The sequence below is a fragment of the Canis lupus genome, chromosome 1, assembly GCF_048164855.1.
Source record: "Canis lupus baileyi chromosome 1, mCanLup2.hap1, whole genome shotgun sequence".
Lineage (NCBI taxonomy): Eukaryota > Metazoa > Chordata > Mammalia > Carnivora > Canidae > Canis > Canis lupus.
Window position 1 is genome coordinate 30068190 of NC_132838.1, and position 22303 is coordinate 30090492.

At 38.4% G+C, this 22303-nt stretch overlaps 1 protein-coding gene across 2 annotated transcripts in view; it reads right to left on the reverse strand.

The window, feature by feature from the left end:
* Positions 1–22303, reverse strand: part of MAP3K5 (mitogen-activated protein kinase kinase kinase 5) — a 198881-nt gene that overhangs the window by 94846 nt on the left and 81732 nt on the right. For both annotated transcript variants that reach the window (XR_012030333.1, XM_072824984.1), the window contains exons 6-7: positions 22128–22234; positions 19290–19460 (exon numbers count right to left, since the gene is read on the reverse strand). Coding sequence is in view for 1 of the 2 variants with exons in the window: in XM_072824984.1 (XP_072681085.1) it covers positions 19290–19460; positions 22128–22234 (278 nt within the window). In the remaining variant the exon portion in view is untranslated. The remainder of the gene's footprint in view (positions 1–19289; positions 19461–22127; positions 22235–22303) is intronic.

Genomic DNA, 22303 nt, shown 5'->3' on the forward strand with positions numbered 1-22303 from the left:
GGACACTAACAGCAACTGCGCGCCCAGGAGAGTGCGCCGAGCTCCCTAAGGGCTGCAGCGCGCACGGCGGGACCCGGCGGGACCCGGCGGGACCGGAGCAGCTCGGGGGGGGGGGGGGGGGGAGGGGGGGGGGGCTCGGGCGGCGGCTCCGCGGAGGGGGCTGCGCGGCCCCGGGAGCAGCTCGGCCGGGCTCGGGCAGAGGAAGAGGCTCCGTGCGGAGGGGGCTGCGCGGTTCCAGGAGCAGCTCGGGGGGCTCGGGGGCGGCTCCGCGGAGGGGGCTGCGGGGCGGGAGCGCGAATCCACCAGCAGAGGCTCCGGAGCACAGGGCGCCGGGACACAGCCCAGGATCCGGCCTCCCCGGGACAGGCAGAGGCCGGGAGGGCCCAGGACAGCGAGGACGCTCCTGCCCCAGCTGAGCAGATCAGCGGCCCCGCCCCGGAGCCTCCAGGCCCTGCAGACGGAGAGCTCCGGAGTTCCTGCGGGGGCTGAATCCAGGTTTCCAGAGCTGGCCCCGCCACTGGGGCTGTTCCTCCTGCGGCCTCAAGGGGTAAACAACCCCCACTGAGCCCTGCACCAGGAGGGGGCTGAGCAGCTCCCCCAAGTGCTAACACCTGGAAATCAGCAAAACAGGCCCCTGCCCCAGAACACCAGCTAGACGGACAAGTTCCAGGAGAAGCCAAGGGACTTAAAAGTACACAGAATCAGAAGATACTCCCCGGTAGTTCTTTTTGTTGTTGTTGTTGTTTTTGTTTTGTTTTGCTTTTTGATTTGTTTCCTTCCCCCACCCCCTTTTTTTCTCCTTTCTTTTTCTTTCTCTTTTTCTTTCTTTTTTTTTTCGTTTTTTTCTTCCCTTTTTTTTCTCTTTCTCTTTTCTTTCCTTCTTTCTCTCCTCTCTTTTTCTCTTTTTCCCAATACAACTTGCTTTTGGCCACTCTGCACTGAGCAAAATGACTAGAAGGAAAACCTCACCTCAAAAGAAAGAATCAGAAACAGTCCTCTCTCCCACAGAGTTACAAAATCTGGATTACAATTCAATGTCAGAAAGCCAATTCAGAAGCACTATTATACAGCTACTGGTGGCTCTAGAAAAAAGTATAAAGGACTCAAGAGACTTCATGACTGCAGAATTTAGAGCTAATCAGGCAGAAATTAAAAATCAATTGAATGAGATGCAATCCAAACTAGAAGTCCTAACGACGAGGGTTAACGAGGTGGAAGAACGAGTGAGTGACATGGAAGACAAGTTGATGGCAAAGAGGGAAACTGAGGAAAAAAGAGACAAACAATTAAAAGACCATGAAGATAGATTAAGGGAAATAAACGACAGCCTGAGGAAGAAAAACCTACGTTTAATTGGGGTTCCCGAGGGCGCCGAAAGGGACAGAGGGCCAGAATATGTATTTGAACAAATTCTAGCTGAAAACTTTCCTAATCTGGGAAGGGAAACAGGCATTCAGATCCAGGAAATAGAGAGATCCCCCCCTAAAATCAATAAAAACCGTTCAACACCTCGACATTTAATTGTGAAGCTTGCAAATTCCAAAGATAAGGAGAAGATCCTTAAAGCAGCAAGAGACAAGAAATCCCTGACTTTTATGGGGAGGAGTATTAGGGTAACAGCAGACCTCTCCACAGAGACCTGGCAGGCCAGAAAGGGCTGGCAGGATATATTCAGGGTCCTAAATGAGAAGAACATGCAACCAAGAATACTTTATCCAGCAAGGCTCTCATTCAAAATGGAAGGAGAGATAAAGAGCTTCCAAGACAGGCAGCAACTAAAAGAATATGTGACCTCCAAACCAGCTCTGCAAGAAATTTTAAGGGGGACTCTTAAAATTCCCCTTTAAGAAGAAGTTCAGTGGAACAGTCCACAAAAACAAAGACTGAATAGATATCATGATGACACTAAACTCATATCTCTCAATAGTAACTCTGAATGTGAACGGGCTTAATGACCCCATCAAAAGGCGCAGGGTTTCAGACTGGATAAAAAAGCAGGACCCATCTATTTGCTGTCTACAAGAGACTCATTTTAGACAGAAGGACACCTACAGCCTGAAAATAAAAGGTTGGAGAACCATTTGCCATTCGAATGGTCCTCAAAAGAAAGCAGGGGTAGCCATCCTTATATCAGATAAACTAAAATTTACCCCAAAGACTGTAGTGAGAGATGAAGAGGGACACTATATCATACTTAAAGGATCTATTCAACAAGAGGACTTAACAATCCTCCATATATATGCTCCGAATGTGGGAGCTGCCAAATATATAAATCAATTATTAACCAAAGTGAAGAAATACTTAGATAATAATACACTTATACTTGGTGACTTCAATCTAGCTCTTTCTATACTCGATAGGTCTTCTAAGCACAACATCTCCAAAGAAACGAGAGCTTTAAATGATACACTGGACCAGATGGATTTCACAGATATCTACAGAACTTTACATCCAAACTCAACTGAATACACATTCTTCTCAAGCGCACATGGAACTTTCTCCAGAATAGACCACATATTGGGTCACAAATCGGGTCTGAACCGATACCAAAAGATTGGGATCGTCCCCTGCATATTCTCGGACCATAATGCCTTGAAATTAGAACTAAATCACAACAAGAAGTTTGGAAGGACCTCAAACACGTGGAGGTTAAGGACCATCCTGCTAAAAGATAAAAGGGTCAATCAGGAAATTAAGGAAGAATTAAAAAGATTCATGGAAACTAATGAGAATGAAGATACAACCGTTCAAAATCTTTGGGATGCAGCAAAAGCAGTCCTAAGGGGGAAATACATCGCAATACAAGCATCCATTCAAAAACTGGAAAGAACTCAAATACGGAAGCTAACCTTACACATAAAGGAGCTAGAGAAAAAACAGCAAATAGATCCTACACCCAAGAGAAGAAGGGAGTTAATAAAGATTCGAGCAGAACTCAACGAAATCGAGACCAGAAGAACTGTGGAACAGATCAACAGAACCAGGAGTTGGTTCTTTGAAAGAATTAATAAGATAGATAAACCATTAGCCAGCCTTATTAAAAAGAAGAGAGAGAAGACTCAAATTAATAAAATCATGAATGAGAAAGGAGAGATCACTACCAACACCAAGGAAATACAAACGATTTTAAAAACATATTATGAACAGCTATACGCCAATAAATTAGGCAATCTAGAAGAAATGGACACATTCCTGGAAAGCCACAAACTACCAAAACTGGAACAGGAAGAAATCGAAAACCTGAACAGGCCAATAACCAGGGAGGAAATTCAAGCAGTCATCAAAAACCTCCCAAGACACAAGAGTCCAGGGCCAGATGGCTTCCCAGTGGAATTTTATCAAACGTTTAAAGAAGAAACCATACCTATTCTCCTAAAGCTGTTTGGAAAGATAGAAAGAGATGGAGTACTTCCAAATTCGTTCTATGAAGCCAGCATCACTTTAATTCCAAAGCCAGACAAAGACCCCACCAAAAAGGAGAATTACAGACCAATATCCCTGATGAACATGGATGCAAAAATTCTCAACAAGATACTGGCCAATAGGATCCAACAGTACATTAAGAAAATTATTCACCATGACCAAGTGGGATTTATCCCTGGGACACAAGGCTGGTTCAACACCCGTAAAACAATCAATGTGATTCATCATATCAGCAAGAGAAAAACCAAGAATCATATGATCCTCTCATTGGATGCAGAGAAAGCATTTGACAAAATACAGCATCCATTTCTGATCAAAACTCTTCAGAGTGTAGGGATAGAGGGAACATTCCTCGACATCTTAAAAGCCATCTATGAAAAGCCCACAGCAAATATCATTCTCAATGGGGAAGCACTAGGAGCATTTCCCCTAAGATCAGGAACAAGACAGGTATGTCCACTCTCACCATTGCTGTTCAACATAGTACTGGAAGTCCTAGCCTCAGCAATCAGACAACAAAAAGACATTAAAGGCATTCAAATTGGCAAAGAAGAAGTCAAACTCTCCCTCTTCGCCGATGACATGATACTCTACATAGAAAACCCAAAAGTCTCCACCCCAAGATTGCTAGAACTCATACAGCAATTCGGTAGCGTGGCAGGATACAAAATCAATGCCCAGAAGTCAGTGGCATTTCTATACACTAACAATGAGACTGAAGAAAGAGAAATTAAGGAGTCAATCCCATTTACAATTGCACCCAAAAGCATAAGATACCTAGGAATAAACCTCACCAAAGATGTAAAGGATCTATACCCTCAAAACTATAGAACACTTCTGAAAGAAATTGAGGAAGACACAAAGAGATGGAAAAATATTCCATGCTCATGGATTGGCAGAATTAATATTGTGAAAATGTCAATGTTACCCAGGGCAATATACACGTTTAATGCAATCCCTATCAAAATACCATGGACTTTCTTCAGAGAGTTAGAACAAATTATTTTAAGATTTGTGTGGAATCAGAAAAGACCCCGAATAGCCAGGGGAATTTTAAAAAAGAAAACCATATCTGGGGGCATCACAATGCCAGATTTCAGGTTGTACTACAAAGCTGTGGTCATCAAGACAGTGTGGTACTGGCACAAAAACAGACACATAGATCAGTGGAACAGAATAGAGAATCCAGAAGTGGACCCTGAACTTTATGGGCAACTAATATTCGATAAAGGAGGAAAGACTATCCATTGGAAGAAAGACAGTCTCTTCAATAAATGGTGCTGGGAAAATTGGACATCCACATGCAGAAGAATGAAACTAGACCACTCTCTTTCAGCATACACAAAGATAAACTCAAAATGGATGAAAGATCTAAATGTGAGACAAGATTCCATCAAAATTCTAGAGAAGAACACAGGCAACACCCTTTTTGAACTCGGCCATAGTAACTTCTTGCAAGATACATCCACGAAGGCAAAAGAAACAAAAGCAAAAATGAACTATTGGGACTTCATCAAGATAAGAAGCTTTTGCACAGCAAAGGATACAGTCAACAAAACTCAAAGACAACCTACAGAATGGGAGAAGATATTTGCAAATGACATATCAGATAAAGGACTAGTTTCCAAGATCTATAAAGAACTTATTAAACTCAACACCAAAGAAACAAACAATCCAATCATGAAATGGGCAAAAGACATGAACAGAAATCTCACAGAGGAAGACATAGACATGGCCAACATGCACATGAGAAAATGCTCTGCATCACTTGCCATCAGGGAAATACAAATCAAAACTACAATGAGATACCACCTCACACCAGTGAGAATGGGGAAAATTAACAAGGCAGGAAACAACAAATGTTGGAGAGGATGCGGAGAAAAGGGAACCCTCTTACACTGTTGGTGGGAATGTGAACTGGTGCAGCCACTCTGGAAAACTGTGTGGAGGTTCCTCAAAGAGTTAAAAATAGACCTGCCCTACGACCCAGCAATTGCACTGTTGGGGATTTACCCCAAAGATACAAATGCAATGAAACGCCGGGACACCTGCACCCCGATGTTTATAGCAGCAATGGCCACGATAGCCAAACTGTGGAAGGAGCCTCGGTGTCCAACGAAAGATGAATGGATAAAGAAGATGTGGTTTATGTATACAATGGAATATTACTCAGCTCTTAGAAATGACAAATACCCACCATTTGCTTCAACGTGGATGGAACTGGAGGGTATTATGCTGAGTGAAGTAAGTCAGTCGGAGAAGGACAAACATTATATGTTCCCATTTATTTGGGGAATATAAATAATAGTGAAAGGGAATAGAAGGGAAGGGAGAAGAAATGTGTGGGAAATATCAGAAAGGGAGACAGAACGTAAAGACTGCTAACTCTGGGAAACGAACTAGGGGTGGTAGAAGGGGAGGAGGGCGGGGGGTGGGAGTGAATGGGTGACGGGCACTGGGTGTTATTCTGTATGTTAGTAAATTGAACACCAATAAAAAATAAATTAAAAAAAAATAAAATGAATAAATACTTTTAAAGTAAAAAATAAATAAATAAATAAATAAATTATAGAAAAATATTTAATGCCTGGGGGGAAACTTTAGCTTCAAAACAGATGTAGTAGTCTATTTAGAAGCCATCACTTCTGCTATAACAACTATAGGGAAAAATGGATACATAATCAAAAACATATTTTTATAGACCAGGAGATCTATGGAAGCAACAATTAAAAACATCTTTGAAATAAAACATCAGAAAGGGAACTGCCCTTCCAAGATGAGCTGAATTGCTTTGTCTTCTATAGGGGTATTTGTTCATCCTCACCACAAGATGAGGCTTGGGCTTGGCATAGGCAGAGAAACTTCCTATCTGAAACTCTACCAGGGAAAAGAGAAACTAGTGGATTTCCTGATAGTTGTATGGGATATCAGGATGGAATGAAACCTAAAGGAGCCTCAAGCATGTAGTCAGTTTTTTCCACAGGACATTAGTTGAATGTTGGGTTACATAAAGGGCTAGGAGATGGGATGGCAGAGTAAAATCTCCTCAAGTCTGACAGTACTTAAATGTAAAGTTCCACTAGCGAAGGAAGCCTGCAACAAACAGGAGTTTCCTCCTTAAAAAAAAAAAAAAATTACCAAATTTTAGAGCTGTATGATATGAAAGAACAGAGTTAAACTCAAAACTTCAAAGGGCAGATATGAAATCTCCCACAGTACTTAGGGATAAGGAGATAGAGACCTGCGTGGCTCTCAATCAAAAGCTGAGACAAAATCAAGATAGATTGGGCCAACTAAAACTGAAACCCAGACCAATTCAAGTCAATTGAATTTTCTTATATTTATTTATTTGAGAGAGAGAGAGAGAGAAAGAGAGGGAGAGAGAGAGAGAGCACAAGCATGTTGGGGAGAGAGGGGCATAGGGTGAGGGAGAAAGGACCTTAAGCAGACTCCATGCTGATCATGGAGCCCCATGTGGGCTGAATCTAACAACCCTGAGATCACAATCTGAACCAAAACCAAGAGTCAGATGCTTAACCAACTGCACCACCAAGGTACCCCAACTCAATTGCATTTTTTGAGGTAATCAGATTCTTATCCTATCTGGCTAACAAAGTAAAGTGAGAACTTTCTGTCAGAGAAAATAAAATCATCTTCAGTCTTAATAATTCTTAAATACAAAATGTATGGTCTACAATAACTATGAGACATGCAGAAAGCCAGAAAAATGTGACCAATAAACAAAAGAGCAAAAACAGACAAGAGCAGCTGACTCAGAGATAATTCAGATACTGAAGTTTATAAACAAAAAGTTTAAACTAATTATTACAAAAAATCAAGAAAAAGATGGACAAAGGGGATAAAAAGATAAACAATTTCAATGGAGTGTTGGACTCTTAAAGAAAAAGAATCAGATAATCTAGAACTAAAACATACAATACCTGAAAATAAGAATTCTTTTTATGAGTTTAATAGACTAGACAGAGCAAAAGACAGATTTGGTGAAATGAAGAACAGGTCAATATAAAGTATCTAACTGAAAGCAGAGAGAGAAAAAAGTGGGGGGAAATACAACAAAGCATGAGACATATGAGACATAGTTAAATTGTCTAGCATATGTATTATTATAACTCCAGAAAGAAGAGAAAAAGAATACAGAACACAAGAAATATTTGAAGACATAATGGTCAAAAACATTACTCCCAAAGTGTTGAAAATATTAACCCACAGATTAAAGAAGTTCAGCAAACTTCAAGTAGGATAAAATAAAATAATCACAGTCTAAATGGTGAAACTAAAGACACAGAAAAATCTTAAAATCAGCCAGAGTGAAAAAGACACATTACTTATAAAGGAGCAATAAAATTGATAGCTAACTTAGCAATACAAATTATGGAAGCCAAAAGATAATGCAATAACATTTTTAGAGTGATGAAAGCAAAAAAGAAGTATAAGAAAGTTGTTTACAAACAAGCAAAACCTGGAAGGATTAACTGCCAGCAGATCCACACTACAAAAAATACTAAAAGTACTTCTTTAGACTAAAGGAAAGTAATTCCAGTTAAAGCACTGAACTGCAGAAAGAACATCAGAAAGGGTAAATAGGTGGTTGTATATAAAAGATACTAATATTTTAAAAACTGTTGAATATTTAAACTCCCTTAAGTTTCTTTCCTTGTTCAGGAGTGGTAAAGTACAAATTTAAGGTAGACTGTAAAAGCCAAGAATATAGATGGCCATCTCTGGAACTACTAAGCTAAAAGTATGAGTAAAGAGCTAATAGGGGATAAAATATAATACTAAATTAATAGAAAATAAGAGGGGAAATGGAATACTAAAAAAATAATGTAACTAATAGAAAATAAATAGCAAGATGGTAAAACATACTTGCAAATATCAGTTATCACAATAAATAAAAATGACCCAAATACTACAAATAAGAGATTTGTCAAGTTAATAACAACAATAACAAAGAAAGAAAGAAAGAAAGAAAGAAAGAAAGAAAGAAAGAAAGAAAGAAAGAAGAAAGAAAGAAAGAAAGAAAGAAAGAAAGAAAGAAAGAAAGAAAGAAAAAGAGTATAACAATTTAGTGTTTATGCATCTTTCTCTTTAATCACAATAAAATAAACTTCGTTTTGTTGTCTTTATGTAAAAATAAATAAATAAATAAGAAAGAATGAATGAAAAAAGGAAGAAAGAAGGAAAGAAAGATAGATTCTCAATTATATACATTTAAGAGACACACTTTAAGTAACAGAATACGGTTAAGTTGAAAGTAAAATGATGCATAAAGATATATCACTCAAATATTAACCCAAAGAAGTCTGCTGTGACTAATATTAGACAAAACTGACTTTAAGGCAGAAGTTTTTACAAGGCAGAGGAGGAGCATTTCATAATGATAAAAGGGTAAATTCAATGAAAAATTTATAATCCTAAACATATCTATTAACATGGGTTTAAAATATATAAAACAAAATTTCTTAGTCGAACAAAGCAATAGATTTTTGTTCAAGGCTGCCTTATTATTAGCAACTGTATTTGTCACCTGATTGCAAGCTACCTCTAAAAGAGGCAAGTACTTGATTATGAAGTGAGTGATGAAGTCTTGTAACAAAGACAGTTCATTTCTTGCATCTGCACTGAGATGTTCAACAAAGTCAAGAATAAAGGAAATATTCTTGAGTTGATTATTTCTAGCTAGAGCATCTCCTTTATATCAAAGAAGAAACTGAGCTCAAGTCAAGTTCTATTTAGCTGTCATTTTTCCTCCTTTGTGATAGAACAGCTGTGATTCTTTCTGTGAGACATAAAAGTAATTAAATTAGAATTTCATGGTGCTTTGCATCTCTAGGGATATTTCTTAAATTAATCACTCATAAAATAACTCACAAAGCAGGACAGCATAAGAAGAAAACTAGTGCCAAATCACTCCATTAATTTGGTCTGGAGATGGGGGAAAACCCTCTCTTCATTTCAAACTGCTTATCAATTTCTGATCCATTTTATAACATAAAAGTCAGGAAGAAAATAGAATAACCCCATATCCTTACTATTTCCTTCCAGCCCTTTTCCTCTTCACATACTTTTTTCCAAAAATAAAAAATAAAAAAAAAGAGAGAGAGAGATTCATGTTATTTTTATAATCTGCTTTTAAATTTTGTTTGGATATCATGATGCACCTTACTATCAAATATTTTTTTTAAAACTACCATTTCCTTCTGGGTATACACCAAATGAACCAAAAGCAGGAAACTAAACAGATATTTGTACCCCAATGTTCACAGCAGCATTATTCACATTGGCCCAAAAGTGGCCGAAAACAGCACAGATGTCCATTAACGGATGAACAGATAAATTTAATACAGTGTATACTTAAAATAGAGTATTATTTAGATTTAAAAAGTAAATTTTGACATGTTACAACATGGATGGACAATATTATGGTAAGTAAAATAAGCCAGTTGCAAAAAAGACAAAATACCATATGACCCCACCTATATGAAATATAGTAGTATAGTCAAATATAGTAATGTAGTCAAATTCATCGAGAAAGAAAATAGAATGGTGGTCACCAATGGCTGGGAAGAGGGGAAAATGGGAAGTTGTCTAATGAGTATAGAGTGTGAATTTTGTAAGATAAGAAGTGCTGTGGATGGATAGTGGTGATGGCTGCACAGTAATGTGATGGTACTTAATGCCACTGAACTACACACTTCAAACAGTTAAAATGGTGAGTTTTATGTTACCTATATTTTTACCACCAAACCCCAACCCCACAATTTTGAATGAATGATATTCCATCATATGGGGAGGTTATCCTTTGCTTAACATTTTCCCCAAATGTTGGACATTTAGGTTTCTTGCAACTTTTTGTTACCATAAAATTCAGTGTAGTAAACATTGTTGCAAACGCATCTTTATTTCCACATCAGCTGTTTCTTTAGGATATTTTCTAAAGGACACAACTGGATTAAAGAACATGAATTATTTGAAGGCTCTTGATGTATGATGCCAAACTGCTTTCCAGAAAGGTCTCCCAACTCACTTTCTTAAGAGCAGTGTAGGAAAGAGATCTCTCTCCTTCATAAAATATATCAATCAAATATATTTTGTGACAAACATCATTCTTTCCAAGAATATATCAATACCTGTTTCTCTTTATTCATGCCAAAATAAAGTATTATCTCTTTTTATCTTTGCCAAATGATAACAAGAAAGCATAGCTTAGGATTTTAACACGGTACTTTTCTGATTGCTCCTGAGACTGAATAGTTTTCATATGTTTCACCAATCTAAACTTAGCCTTTCAATAACTGCCAATTCTCTCAAATGAAACTGTAAGCCCCAGGGTGCCCGGGTGGCTAAGTCAGTTAAGCATCTGCCTTTGGCTCAGGTCACAATCCTGGAGTCCCAGGATCGAGCCCTGTGTCGGGCTCTCTGCTTAGTGGGGAACCTGCTTCTCCCTCTCCCTCTGTTCTTCCCTGCTTGTGTTCACTCACTAGCTTGCTCACTCTCTCTCTCAAATAAATAAATAACATTTTTAAAAAATGTAAAACCCATATTCTAAGAAGGCTGGGAGGGTGGGAGGGGATACATTTGGGAAAGCTCTGAAGACAGGTAAAAGTGGTGTCAGTGGTTTACACTTAATTTTTAAGGATGTGAGGAACAGTAAAGATTTAGGAGGAAGGGAGTGACAGCAAAATATGGAGAAAGCCTAAACCTTTACTAAAAAGAGAATAAGCATATTATTGATTGTGGTTAATCTATTCAATAACATGGATTCATTAAGCAGAATCTCCAGAGGCAAAGAACTCCATCTACACAGCTGGAAGACTCTACAAATGACTGCGATGTTCAGCCAGGCTTGCAAATGATCCCCTTTAATTCACGGAATGAAATAACCCCTGTCCTTCCACATTCTCCTCCCTTTTCAGCATAATGTTTGGCAAATATCTAGTTTTCTCACTCAACCTTCTGATAACTGAGCTACATAAAGCAAGCCTTAGTTGTGTCCCTTAGGTTATCAGTACTTGTTAGCTGCAATTATGAACCTCTACAATGACATCCTGAATATGACCATTCCTGGATTTTGACTTGGTCAGGCCATATTCATCCAATCTATCATTTTCTGGGTGTGACATTAAAGCAAGGTCAAGACATGAGACCAATTCACCAGGGTGCTTGTTTACCAAGCAACTGTGGGCACATTGTATGTTCTACCCGGGTCTCCAGGTCATCCTGGAACTGCTAGTCACCTAGGTGCCAGCTATATCAGGACATCAACGAGCAAGGGGTCATGCTGAGTTATTACAAACCGTTCAGGATTTGAGTTCTAAAAAAAAATCTAAAATTTGGAAACTCACCTAACAGACACAATAAAGGACTGACCAAAACTGGTATCAGTGGAATGGTGGTGAGATAAAACTCTGGGGGGCATAAAGGGTAGTGGAAAAGGAGATAATACAGAGAAAGACATCTTGAAGCCAAGAAAAAGAAAAAAGGGCTAATCTGGCAAATGGAAAATAGGCATTGGTCTCTATTTGTATGTTGATTGGCTTGTTACATAACTCTCCCAAAGTAAAGCCAATCCCATTAATAATGTAAAAACTAAGTAGTTATTAGGCACATATTACTGTTTGAATAGCACTGTCATTGACGTCAAAGAAAATTAGTTGATAAGGCAAAGCTGTCTGTCCTTTAACAAGTTACTATGGAAAAATGAACATATTAATGCTAAAAACAGGCTTAATGCTTTCAATTTCCTGGGTATGGATCTTTTTTTGGCATTACAACAGGAGAGCCATGTTCAAAGTTCTGAAAATGACTTTCTATCTCCCCTTACGAATGAGAAGACCATTCTGTGTAAAACCAAACATGATTTCAAACAAGTACTGCCTATCCCACATCACCCCACAACAGCTGTGGCATGTGAAATTCAAATAAGGCCCATGTGAAAAGTATACAGACTGCAGTTTTACTCTTGTCAGTTAAATGTTCAGCTAGATGCAGAAAGAAAACCTTTAGGAATATTTTAGGAAGAGGGATACTTAATTTAGTTAAGTGCTCATGTTGAAAATGGATAAATGTAACAATACATAAAGAAACGCAAAATACTTTCACATATTATACACTAAAGATTTAACACAAGGTGCCTACTAAATTCCAGGATTTTAACATGTTACTTCTTTTTTTTTTAATTTTTATTTATTTATGATAGTCACAGAGAGAGAGAGAGAGAGAGAGGCAGAGACATAGGCAGAGGGAGAAGCAGGCTCCATGCACCGGGAGCCCGATGTGGGATTCGATCCCGGGTCTCCAGGATCGTGCCCTGGGCCAAAGGCAGGCGCCAAACCGCTGCGCCACCCAGGGATCCCATATGTTACTTCTTTTAATTCTCACAACAGACCATTTATTCCTCCTAAAACAGTAAGTCTGAGCCAGTTGGAATTTTAACAGTCCTATCCTCCTTCCCAGTGATCTGTGTAGTGCTGGGCTGATGATATACTAAAAGAAATATAAGAGTCTGTGGTAGGTTTTTATGAGTATGCTTTCTCATTTCTAGGAAAATGACGGCCTCCTTTCGTCTCCAGATCTTGGTGTAGCTAAATTGTAGCTTGATGCCTGGAATGGCCATGGCCACTTTGCAACCCTAAGGAAGCCAGCCCGAGGGCAGAGCCACTGAGGGTAATAATGAGGGAACAGACTTCCCCTGACATTTTTAAGCTGCTGACTCTACCTGCTCTAGATCTAGCCTCATTTCTGGACTTCATGTTTTAGAAAATACATTTTCTTATTGTTAAAGCCTACTGGAGTAAGGTATTCTGCTACTTACAGGATGCTAAGAACATTCTAATTCTTGTAGGTAAGTATTTTTTAAGTATTTTCTAAAGATTAACTTGCCTAAGATCACACAGTTGCCAAGTGTTGACTCAATTGTTTGTTTCACATCAGTCTCCCAAAAGCTCTCTTCAACAAAACAGTATAGACATTCCCAGAAATGTCTGTTCCTGGAAATTCTAGGAAAGAGAGCCTACGATGTAGTAAAAACAACACTGACTCCAAAAATTAGATTTGAGTTTTTATTAATGACAGGATATAAAAAATTTCATTTACTTTAATTTCATTTAGTCAAATTCTTTGAGTTTCAATTGCCTTGGTTGTAAAATGGGAGGAAAAATGTCAGCGTTGGCTTTCTTTGCTTGTAAGTATGCAATGGTTAACAGCATATACAAAAGTCTTGTGTCAGCTCTAAAGTTTAAGGGACTGGTAATTATTTCCACCTATTGAACAAATACTGCACATAAAAAAACGTTCTAAGTAGGCCAGTCTGCATGAGAATTCAGCATGACTATTTCATGGTTACTTCTTTGTTAGATTAGGTTAAGAAAGGAATCGGGAGATAATCTTTGCAATGAATTTTCCATGGCTCTCCAAGTCATGGTCCATGGTATTTCCTGGGGTCATTCTACTTAAGTCCGTGACTTCAGAAATTCTGGTCTCTTATTTGATATAAGTCTAGGCTTTGGGGTCATAATATTTCCTACTTTGAAAGCACAGTGTCACTGTCTCATCTTGTGCTATATCCTATTGCAGCCCCGAACATTCTCTAACCAGAGCATGTGACAGACACTATTACTGCTTTCTCTAACTTAGATTTAACTTTATATTGAAGAGCTATGATAAAAAAGCTACAACCTCTTCATGACTGAAAGCTAAATTCAGTTTAATTATGTAAAGATCAAAAAGGCGCTTTCCCTACCTTAATGTGGATTAAAGAAATTTAAGTATAGAAAAAAATAGCATTTTAGCTATCCTCAAGAGCTTCAATAGACAAAAATAACTAAGGAAGTGACAATGAAAAACATCAAATGTCATAGAACTAGTCTTTTTTTTTATACTTAAATCATCAGGATGTGTTCATTCAAACCACTCAGAGCCTCTGTCCCAAAGAAGATTTAACAACCATAATTTGTTCTAACAGAAGAAAAAAAATTATCCTAACAACGTATCACAATTCTGCAAACTTAAAAAAATCTAAACCATAAACTTTTTTCTTATTTCCTATTTTTGTATTCCTAACCCCCAGGAAAAGTTCTCCAAAAATGGGCTTGCCTAGATGTAACATGGTGCCTTGCCGCAGTACCCATACCAGATACAATGCTCAGAGGAGTGCATCCTCCTGACAGGGAACCAAACACTGAACTCATTAAAGGTGTTAAAAAAAGGGAATTGCAAGAAAGAGCTCCATGAGCCATTGGAATCACAGCTACTTGGGGATCTTGAACTATTGAGTTAAAGTTCCTATCCTTGAATTTTCTGTGGCCAGTACATCACGGTCTCTGCAAGCCAACAAAAAATGATTCAGGCCATGGAAAATGTCCATGGAAAGAGACCCGAGGGACTAACTACCTGCCACAAAATTCCTCTCCTTATCTTAGCAGCAGCATTTGACAGGTGGAGACTCTGGGAGGATGATGGCTCAATGTCAGTTGAAACATCCCTCCGGGACCCGTGACTCAGGACATACATCATCTTGGGTAAATCTGCCAGGATGTCTCATAACCTCAGGGACACCTTCTTGTGTCAGCACCCTGACAACGTGCTTTTCACTTCTCAGCACGAACAGAAAGGGAGGTTAGGAATGATGCCAACATACTGACATGAATGAGTGTGTTTGCAATGCTGTGGGGGTTGGATTAAAACATTAAGAAATACCCAAGAAGCTTTACAAGTGTGATGGTGTGAAAAAACACCTATTTACAAAGGGCGGGGGCAGGGGACTTCTTAGCAACCCTGACAACAAATGGATGCATGGCTATCCGTGATGGTAATGGCAGGTTATGGGTAGGTAATCTACAGTAAAAGTGGCATTCTTTTAATACTGAATAAATCAGTGAGTGACTCCAGATCAACTCCTAGGGACTCTCCCATGGAAAGGCTGTGATCTCTAACAGCCTTCCCTGTTCTTACTAGAACATTAATGGACAGCTTAAAATGAAATCATAAAAATTCTGATATCTTCAATTTGACCTGAAGACCTGGACACAAAGCTCTTTTCAGAGACAAGTAATAATAGTCCTCAGCCAAATGGGAAGGATAAAAGAGGAGCCTGGATCTGGAAGCACAGAAAGGTAAAACAAAAACACAACCGGAAAAATCTGTTCCTTTACTGACCTTTATGTGACCTTGAAAGCTTTCAGTAGTCTAAACGCATTTCCAAACAGGGAAATGCTCTATTTTATTCTTGTGCAATGCACACTAACTTCATAGGAGATGTTTTCCATTTGCATTCGCTGACCAAGAAAATTAGGCTTTGAAAGACTACCTATGCAATTTGTTATTGCTATCATATCAAAGCATTTATAGTGGCACAATGCTTCCAAATATTAGGTTCTAATTCTCCTAAAGGTAAGACTTTTCTTAAAGTGTAAATCTGGTAATAGAAAGGCTGCATAGTTACATTCTTCTTTTGTAACAGCAGAAAAAAAAATTGGTTAAGAGAAACTGTAAAACTCTCTTTACTAAAGAGAGTACACTAAAAAGTTATCATACAAATTTAAAAGTCTGAATCAAAGCTTTCCATGAGGATCTAGGAAATGACCCCAAGTTTTTCTCCCTGGTTCTAACCCATTATCTCAATTTCAGTCCCTGGTTCAACCGCTAGAATGAGAAGATTTTGCAAAGTTAAGATTCCAGTTTCAAAACTTGGAAGATTATGGCTAGCACTGAGGAACTCCTCATGAAAGCCAACCTCTTTAATGTATATATTTTTAATTAGAGTACATTTTAGGAATATTAAGAAATACAGAAAAATAATATAAGCAACACTCCCACATTAATCCCACTCATCTTAAGAAATGAAATGTTTTAAATATTCTCACAGCTCCATGTGAATCACTCCTTTCTACTCCTTTATTCCCCCTGGTAACCACCATACTGAATTGGGAGCTTATAATGTGCATTCATGCATCTATACCTTTACTAGGTGTATATATATATTTGAAAGTTTCCATAAATGATAATGTACTCCATGTATCTTTCTGCTGTTTGCTTCTTTTGCTCAACTTTTTTTTTTTTAAAGAATTTTTTGGCATGTCAAAAGTTTACACAGAGCTTCAGAGCTTCCAAGAATTTTTCTAGAGTATGTATGTTGGAGTAGATCTGCTGGATCTAGGATGGGCTACCTGTCAACTTTCCTTGATAATACTGAAATCTTTAAGTGGTCATAAAAATTTCTACCACACCAGGAGAGACACCCTTGCTAACAATTGATACTGTCACACTTTACTATTTCTTTAAAAATCTAGTAGTTTCTAATGGTGTATTAGACATTTTTGGATGATATGTTGTAAAGTGTGGATTCTGCTATAGTCCTCGTAAGAGTATTCAGGCTTGGGGTGCCTGGGTGACTCAGTGGGTTGAACACCTGCCTTCAGCTCAGGTCATGATCCCAAGGTCCTGGGGTCAAGCCCTGCATTGGGCTCCTTGCTCAGAAAGAAGCCTGCTTCTCCCTCTCCCTCTGTCTGCTGCTCCCCCTACTTGAGCTGCCTCTGTGTCAAATAAATATATAAAATCTTTTTAAAAAGAGAGTCATGAGTCTTGTTATAACTGGCAAATAAATTGTTGATGGTTTATCTTGATCATGTGGAGGCATGGTTTTAGGTTTTATTAGGGTGCCTCTGTCTCAGATTTGCTCTTAATTTTTAGTGCACTTCCTTTAGTCCTGGGATATAGTTTTTTATTTCTACACCATGGCCCTTCTGGAGCTTTAGTGGAAAGTTTGATTGTTCATGTAGCACCCTCTCACTTCAGGTTCAAACTCCAAAGTCTGGCTCTCCAATGCTGGGCAGCTGTTGAAATTTCTGTTTAGCCTTTTAAGACTTCTAGCTACTATTTTGCACCTGGGCTCCTAGGGTAAAACTCGAGTTTTACCTCCGACACACACATCAGGGCCTTGCTGAGAACTGAACGGGAGTTTATACGGATTTGGGGGTTCGTTCTCTCTCTGTGGCTCCTTCATGTAGGAGGTATGGCACTCAATTTCCAGGCAATTGGAAAGCCTCAGACTGACCCCTCCGACCTTTAAGTGATTTTCTTCTTGAGTTAGCTCTGTCCTGTGCCCGGCAGATCAGGGAAATGATGCTGCATAGGAAAAACCATTTATATGTAGATCTTACCCAGTGTGGTACCCTTCCCTTATCCAAGAATCAAAGCCTCTTCCGTTTCTGACTCCTTTGAGTCCCTGTCCAGTACTTTCAAACTGTTTTCCTTCTCACGTATTTTTCCAAGTTTATAATTGTTATAATTGGCAGGGGTGCCAGTGCAATAGAACCCACTCTGGCATTTCCAAAAGGCAGAACCTTGAGGAACAGAAGCAAATTTTGATGCAACGATTTTCCAATCTTTTCTTTCTATGATTAATAGTATTTTTAAGCCTTGCTTAAGAAATTCTTTCCTATCCCAAGGTCAGCTTGTATGTTTTATTCAAAGTTTTTGTTTTTTCTTTCTTTTTTTATTTTTTTTATTAAGTAATTTTTAAAAATTATTTATTTATGATAGTCACACAGAGAGAGAGAGAGAGGAAGAGACATAGGCAGAGGGAGAAGCAGGCCCCATGAACCGGGAGCCCGACGTGGGACTCGATCCCGGGTCTCCAGGATCGCGCCCTGGGCCAAAGGCAGGCGCCAAACCACTGCGCCACCCAGGGATTCCCTCTTTTTTATTTTTAAATGATTTTATTTATTTATTCATGATAGACACAGAGAGAGAAGCAGAGACACAGGCAGAGGGAGAAGCAGGCTCCCTGCAGGACCCTAGGATCATGATCTGAGCCAAAGGCAGACACTCAATCACATTGAGCCACCCAGTGCCCCAGAGGTTTTGTTTTTTCTAAAGTATTTAAAAAATATTTTGGTCTTTAATTCACTTAGATTTCATTCCTTGTGCTTTAAAGTAGAATTCCAATTTCATTTTATTTTTACAAGCAGATGAACACATTTTCCCAGTACCATTCCTGAAGAGTCCACCCTTTCCACTCTGATTCATGAAGATCACTGCCATAAATCTAATCTTGTAAATATCTCAGTCCGTTCCAGGCTCTCTCTTCTGTTCCAGTGTTTGTCTAGGCCTACACTCAGCCTGCAACGTCTTAATTATTACATCTTTAGAGTAGGTCTTGTTATCTGGTAGAGCAAAGTTCTTCCACCTTATTCCTCAAGATTGCTTTGCCTTTTCTTGGCCCTTTGCTTTTTCAAATAAATTTTAGAATCAATTTGTCAAGTCACATGAAAGCCCTGTTGGGGAGAATCAACATCTTTAAAATGTTAAGTCTCTTCATCCATAAATTTGGTATATATACTTTTAAAATTTATTCTAGTATTCTTTCATGTCTATCAATTTGTAAAAGTTTTCAACAAAATGATATTTTTGTTATTATATTATATATTATATATTAAAATATCTTTTTAAAATGTTATTTTCTCGGGATGCCTGGGTGGCTCGGCGGTTGAGCGTCTGCCTTCGGCCCAGGGCATGATCCTGGGGTCCTGGGATCGAGTTCCGCATCAGGCTCCCTGCAGGGAGCCTGCTTCTCCCTCTGCCTGTGTCTCTGCCTCTCTGTGTCTCATGAATATATCAATAAAATCTTTAAAAAAATGTTATTTTCTCAAATTATCTTTTCAACCAACTTACCCCAATTTACTCTGCCATATCAAATGAATTTCATCAAAACTACTTACTGAAGCTATAAATTCGAAGATTTACTTCATAATATACAATCCTTTAGGATAAGAATAATTTAACTTATTTGCAAACCATTTTTTCCATGTCATGGATTTATCACGTATCTTATCCTATATACTCACCAAGAAGCTCCATGGTCTCTACTCTCAGTGTCCAGGAAATTAGAGTCCAAAAACATATCTTTGTAGATTCGACCAACTAGGCAATACATATCTGAAGCAACCTGCCCTTCACTTTGCACCAAGGGGATCATAACATCAAGAGCTTTTGCTCTATCTCCAGGGAGGTTTCTCCTAAAGTAGGGGAAGAAAAAAAATAATTTCAATACAGACTACAGAAGCAATGTAGGCCAATTATCTTTTTAAAACTCTATTTGATACACTGATTCACAATAGTCAAGTTTGGCAGGATAAAGACAACAATGAAATTTGGAGAGTCCCCTGTAAACCTCTGTCCTAAGCCTTTTTGTTTTTTCATCCTACCAGATGTCTACTGGGTCTAACAAGGATCACTTCTGAACTGCTTTCCTGATGATGGTGATAGATTTGCCCTTAATCATCTATAGTCCTCCTAATTTCATAGTCTGTAGGTTCATGGTTCATAGGTTTAAGGGCATGTAGTCCACGGCCTAAATGGGGCAGTCAACTAATCCAAACAAGTACCAAACCCTGACTTTAGGTTTCAACGACTTTCGCTCCAAAGCACTGTGCAAACTTATTCACAGACAATACCAACAAGCCAACTTTAACCCAAGAGTTGCCTAATGTCCACATGTGACTAGTACTGATGATCTAAGGAAGGTGCTTTATGCAGATCATTTTAAAATAGCAAGTATGTGTAGATCATTCTCAAAACCAGATAAAAATTATCTTAAAAATTATTTCTTGAACCTTAAAAACATTATCCTAAGTGAAAGAAGCCAGTTACAAAAGATTACATATGATTCCCTTTATATGAAATGTCCAGAATAGGCAAATTTAGAGATCAAAAGTATATTAGTGATTGCCTAGGTCTGGGAGATTTGGAGGGAAAAGGGAGAGTGACTGTTAATGGGTAGGAGGTTTCTTTTGGGGGAGATTAAAATGTTATATTTATTGTATTGATGGTCATACAATTCTATTACTATACTAAAAACCATAAATTGTACATATTAAATGGGTTGACTTACATAAGAATATTTCAATAAAGCTGCTACAAAAAGTTATTTCTCTTCTCTACTATCACTTTTTTTTAAAGATTTATTTATTTATTTATGATAGACACAAAGAGAGAGAGAGAGAGAAAGAGAGAGAGGCAGAGACACAGGCAGAGGGAAAAGCAGGCTCCATGCTGGGAGCCCAAAGCGGGACTCGATCGTGGGACTCCAGGATCGCACCCTGGGCCAAAGGCAGGCGCCAAACCGCTGAGCCACCCAGGGATCCCCTCTACTATCACTTGAAATATAAATGCATATGAAATTCCTTTTTTTACTTTATGGTAAATACTTTGAGTTTATAATAACCTTTCATAGACACATGCTTATCAATTTGTTATATTGTATTTTAGGAAAGGTGAAGACAAAACACATAAAATAAGAGTCTCTATGGACTTTCATTTTTCATTTCAAAAAAGACCATATTCCATTCCATCTTTCAAAAAAGATTTGAGAGCAGTTGGTGCTGGTAATCTCTGGAGGTCTCATCTTACTCTGTCAAATCTAATGAAAAAGATGTTTAATAAAGGTGGAAATGAAATATACTTTCATTCTACACCTACTGATAAAGTTAGCAAGTTCTACAGTTTGGGTGGATAAAGAAGGAAAGAAGCAATCTCAGGTTGAACAGCATGTTGACTTTTTTCTTTGAAGACAGAGGCAAGAGACTTCAATGCTGAAGAACACAGACATTAGCATCAGCTAGATCTGGGTTTCAGCCTCAGTTTAATGACTTGCTACCTTTGGACCTCGAAGAAAAGGTATTCAGTCATTCCAAGCTTTGGCTTCCTCATCTGTAAAATTATCAAGCCTTAAGTGACACATGGCAAATGGTCCAAAGTTGCAATGTCCTTACTTTTTTCTTTTACTTATTCTCTTCAGTTGTAGTAACTACATGTATATTCAACTCACAACCATGGAAGAGAACCCACAACTAACAAGCTTTGGACAGCTCAGTACTTTGGACCTCTCCATAGCCAAAGCATGGATGGCCTCTAATGGTGACTCTGGGTAGGATGTGGCACTGAAGTATGTGCCATGATGGAGACCAGTGTTCATGTTGGTTTTGGCAGATTCACGGATACATGCCCTAAAATGTGGCCAGTGGAGTTCTGATTATAATTAGATATGTTCAGAGCAATGAAAATGAAAATATTTGGTTAGAAATATGTTCACTTAGACATAGTTACTCTTACCCTGCTTAGTAAATTTATTTTTAAAGATTTATTTATGAAACAGAGAGAGAGAGTCAGGGAGAAGGGGCAAGGGAGGAGGAGACAGAATCTTAAACACTCAGCTCGGAGCCTGACACAGTGTTTGATCTCATGACCCTGAGATCATGACCCCAGCTGAAACCACAAATTGGGACACTTAACAAACTGGGCCACTCCAGCATCCCTCTACTTAGTAAATTTTAAAGTGAATAACCATTTGGGGTTGAGCATATTTGCCTCAAAATAACATTATATTCATGCAATTCAAAAAATTCTAAACAAGTATAAATAACAATATAAACTCTAACAGAGAAGAAAAAGAATTTTAAGAATTTAAATATACAAACAGTGAGGGCTTTTTTTTTTTCTGACAAAAAAGTAAAACAACAGAATGTATACGCTTCCTGTATTTCACATGGTTGAAGTAGAAATATTAATATTACATTTTAATAGGGCTTGGCTGCAATGCTATGACAGAAACGTATCCCAGAAAGAATATGCAGGTTACAAAATACTATGTTAGCACATTGTGGATAGGAACTTTTTCTTCTTACCTATTCAGTGCAAATGCATAATGAAACTTCACATGGTGATGGGAAGCCAAATCAAAAGTTGGCAGTTTTTCTAACGTCTCTACCAGCTTCACAATAGAATCATAGTCCTTTCAAACAAGAGGAGAGTAACACAGAATTAAGCAACCAGGAGTAAGTTCTGACAATGCAATGACTTT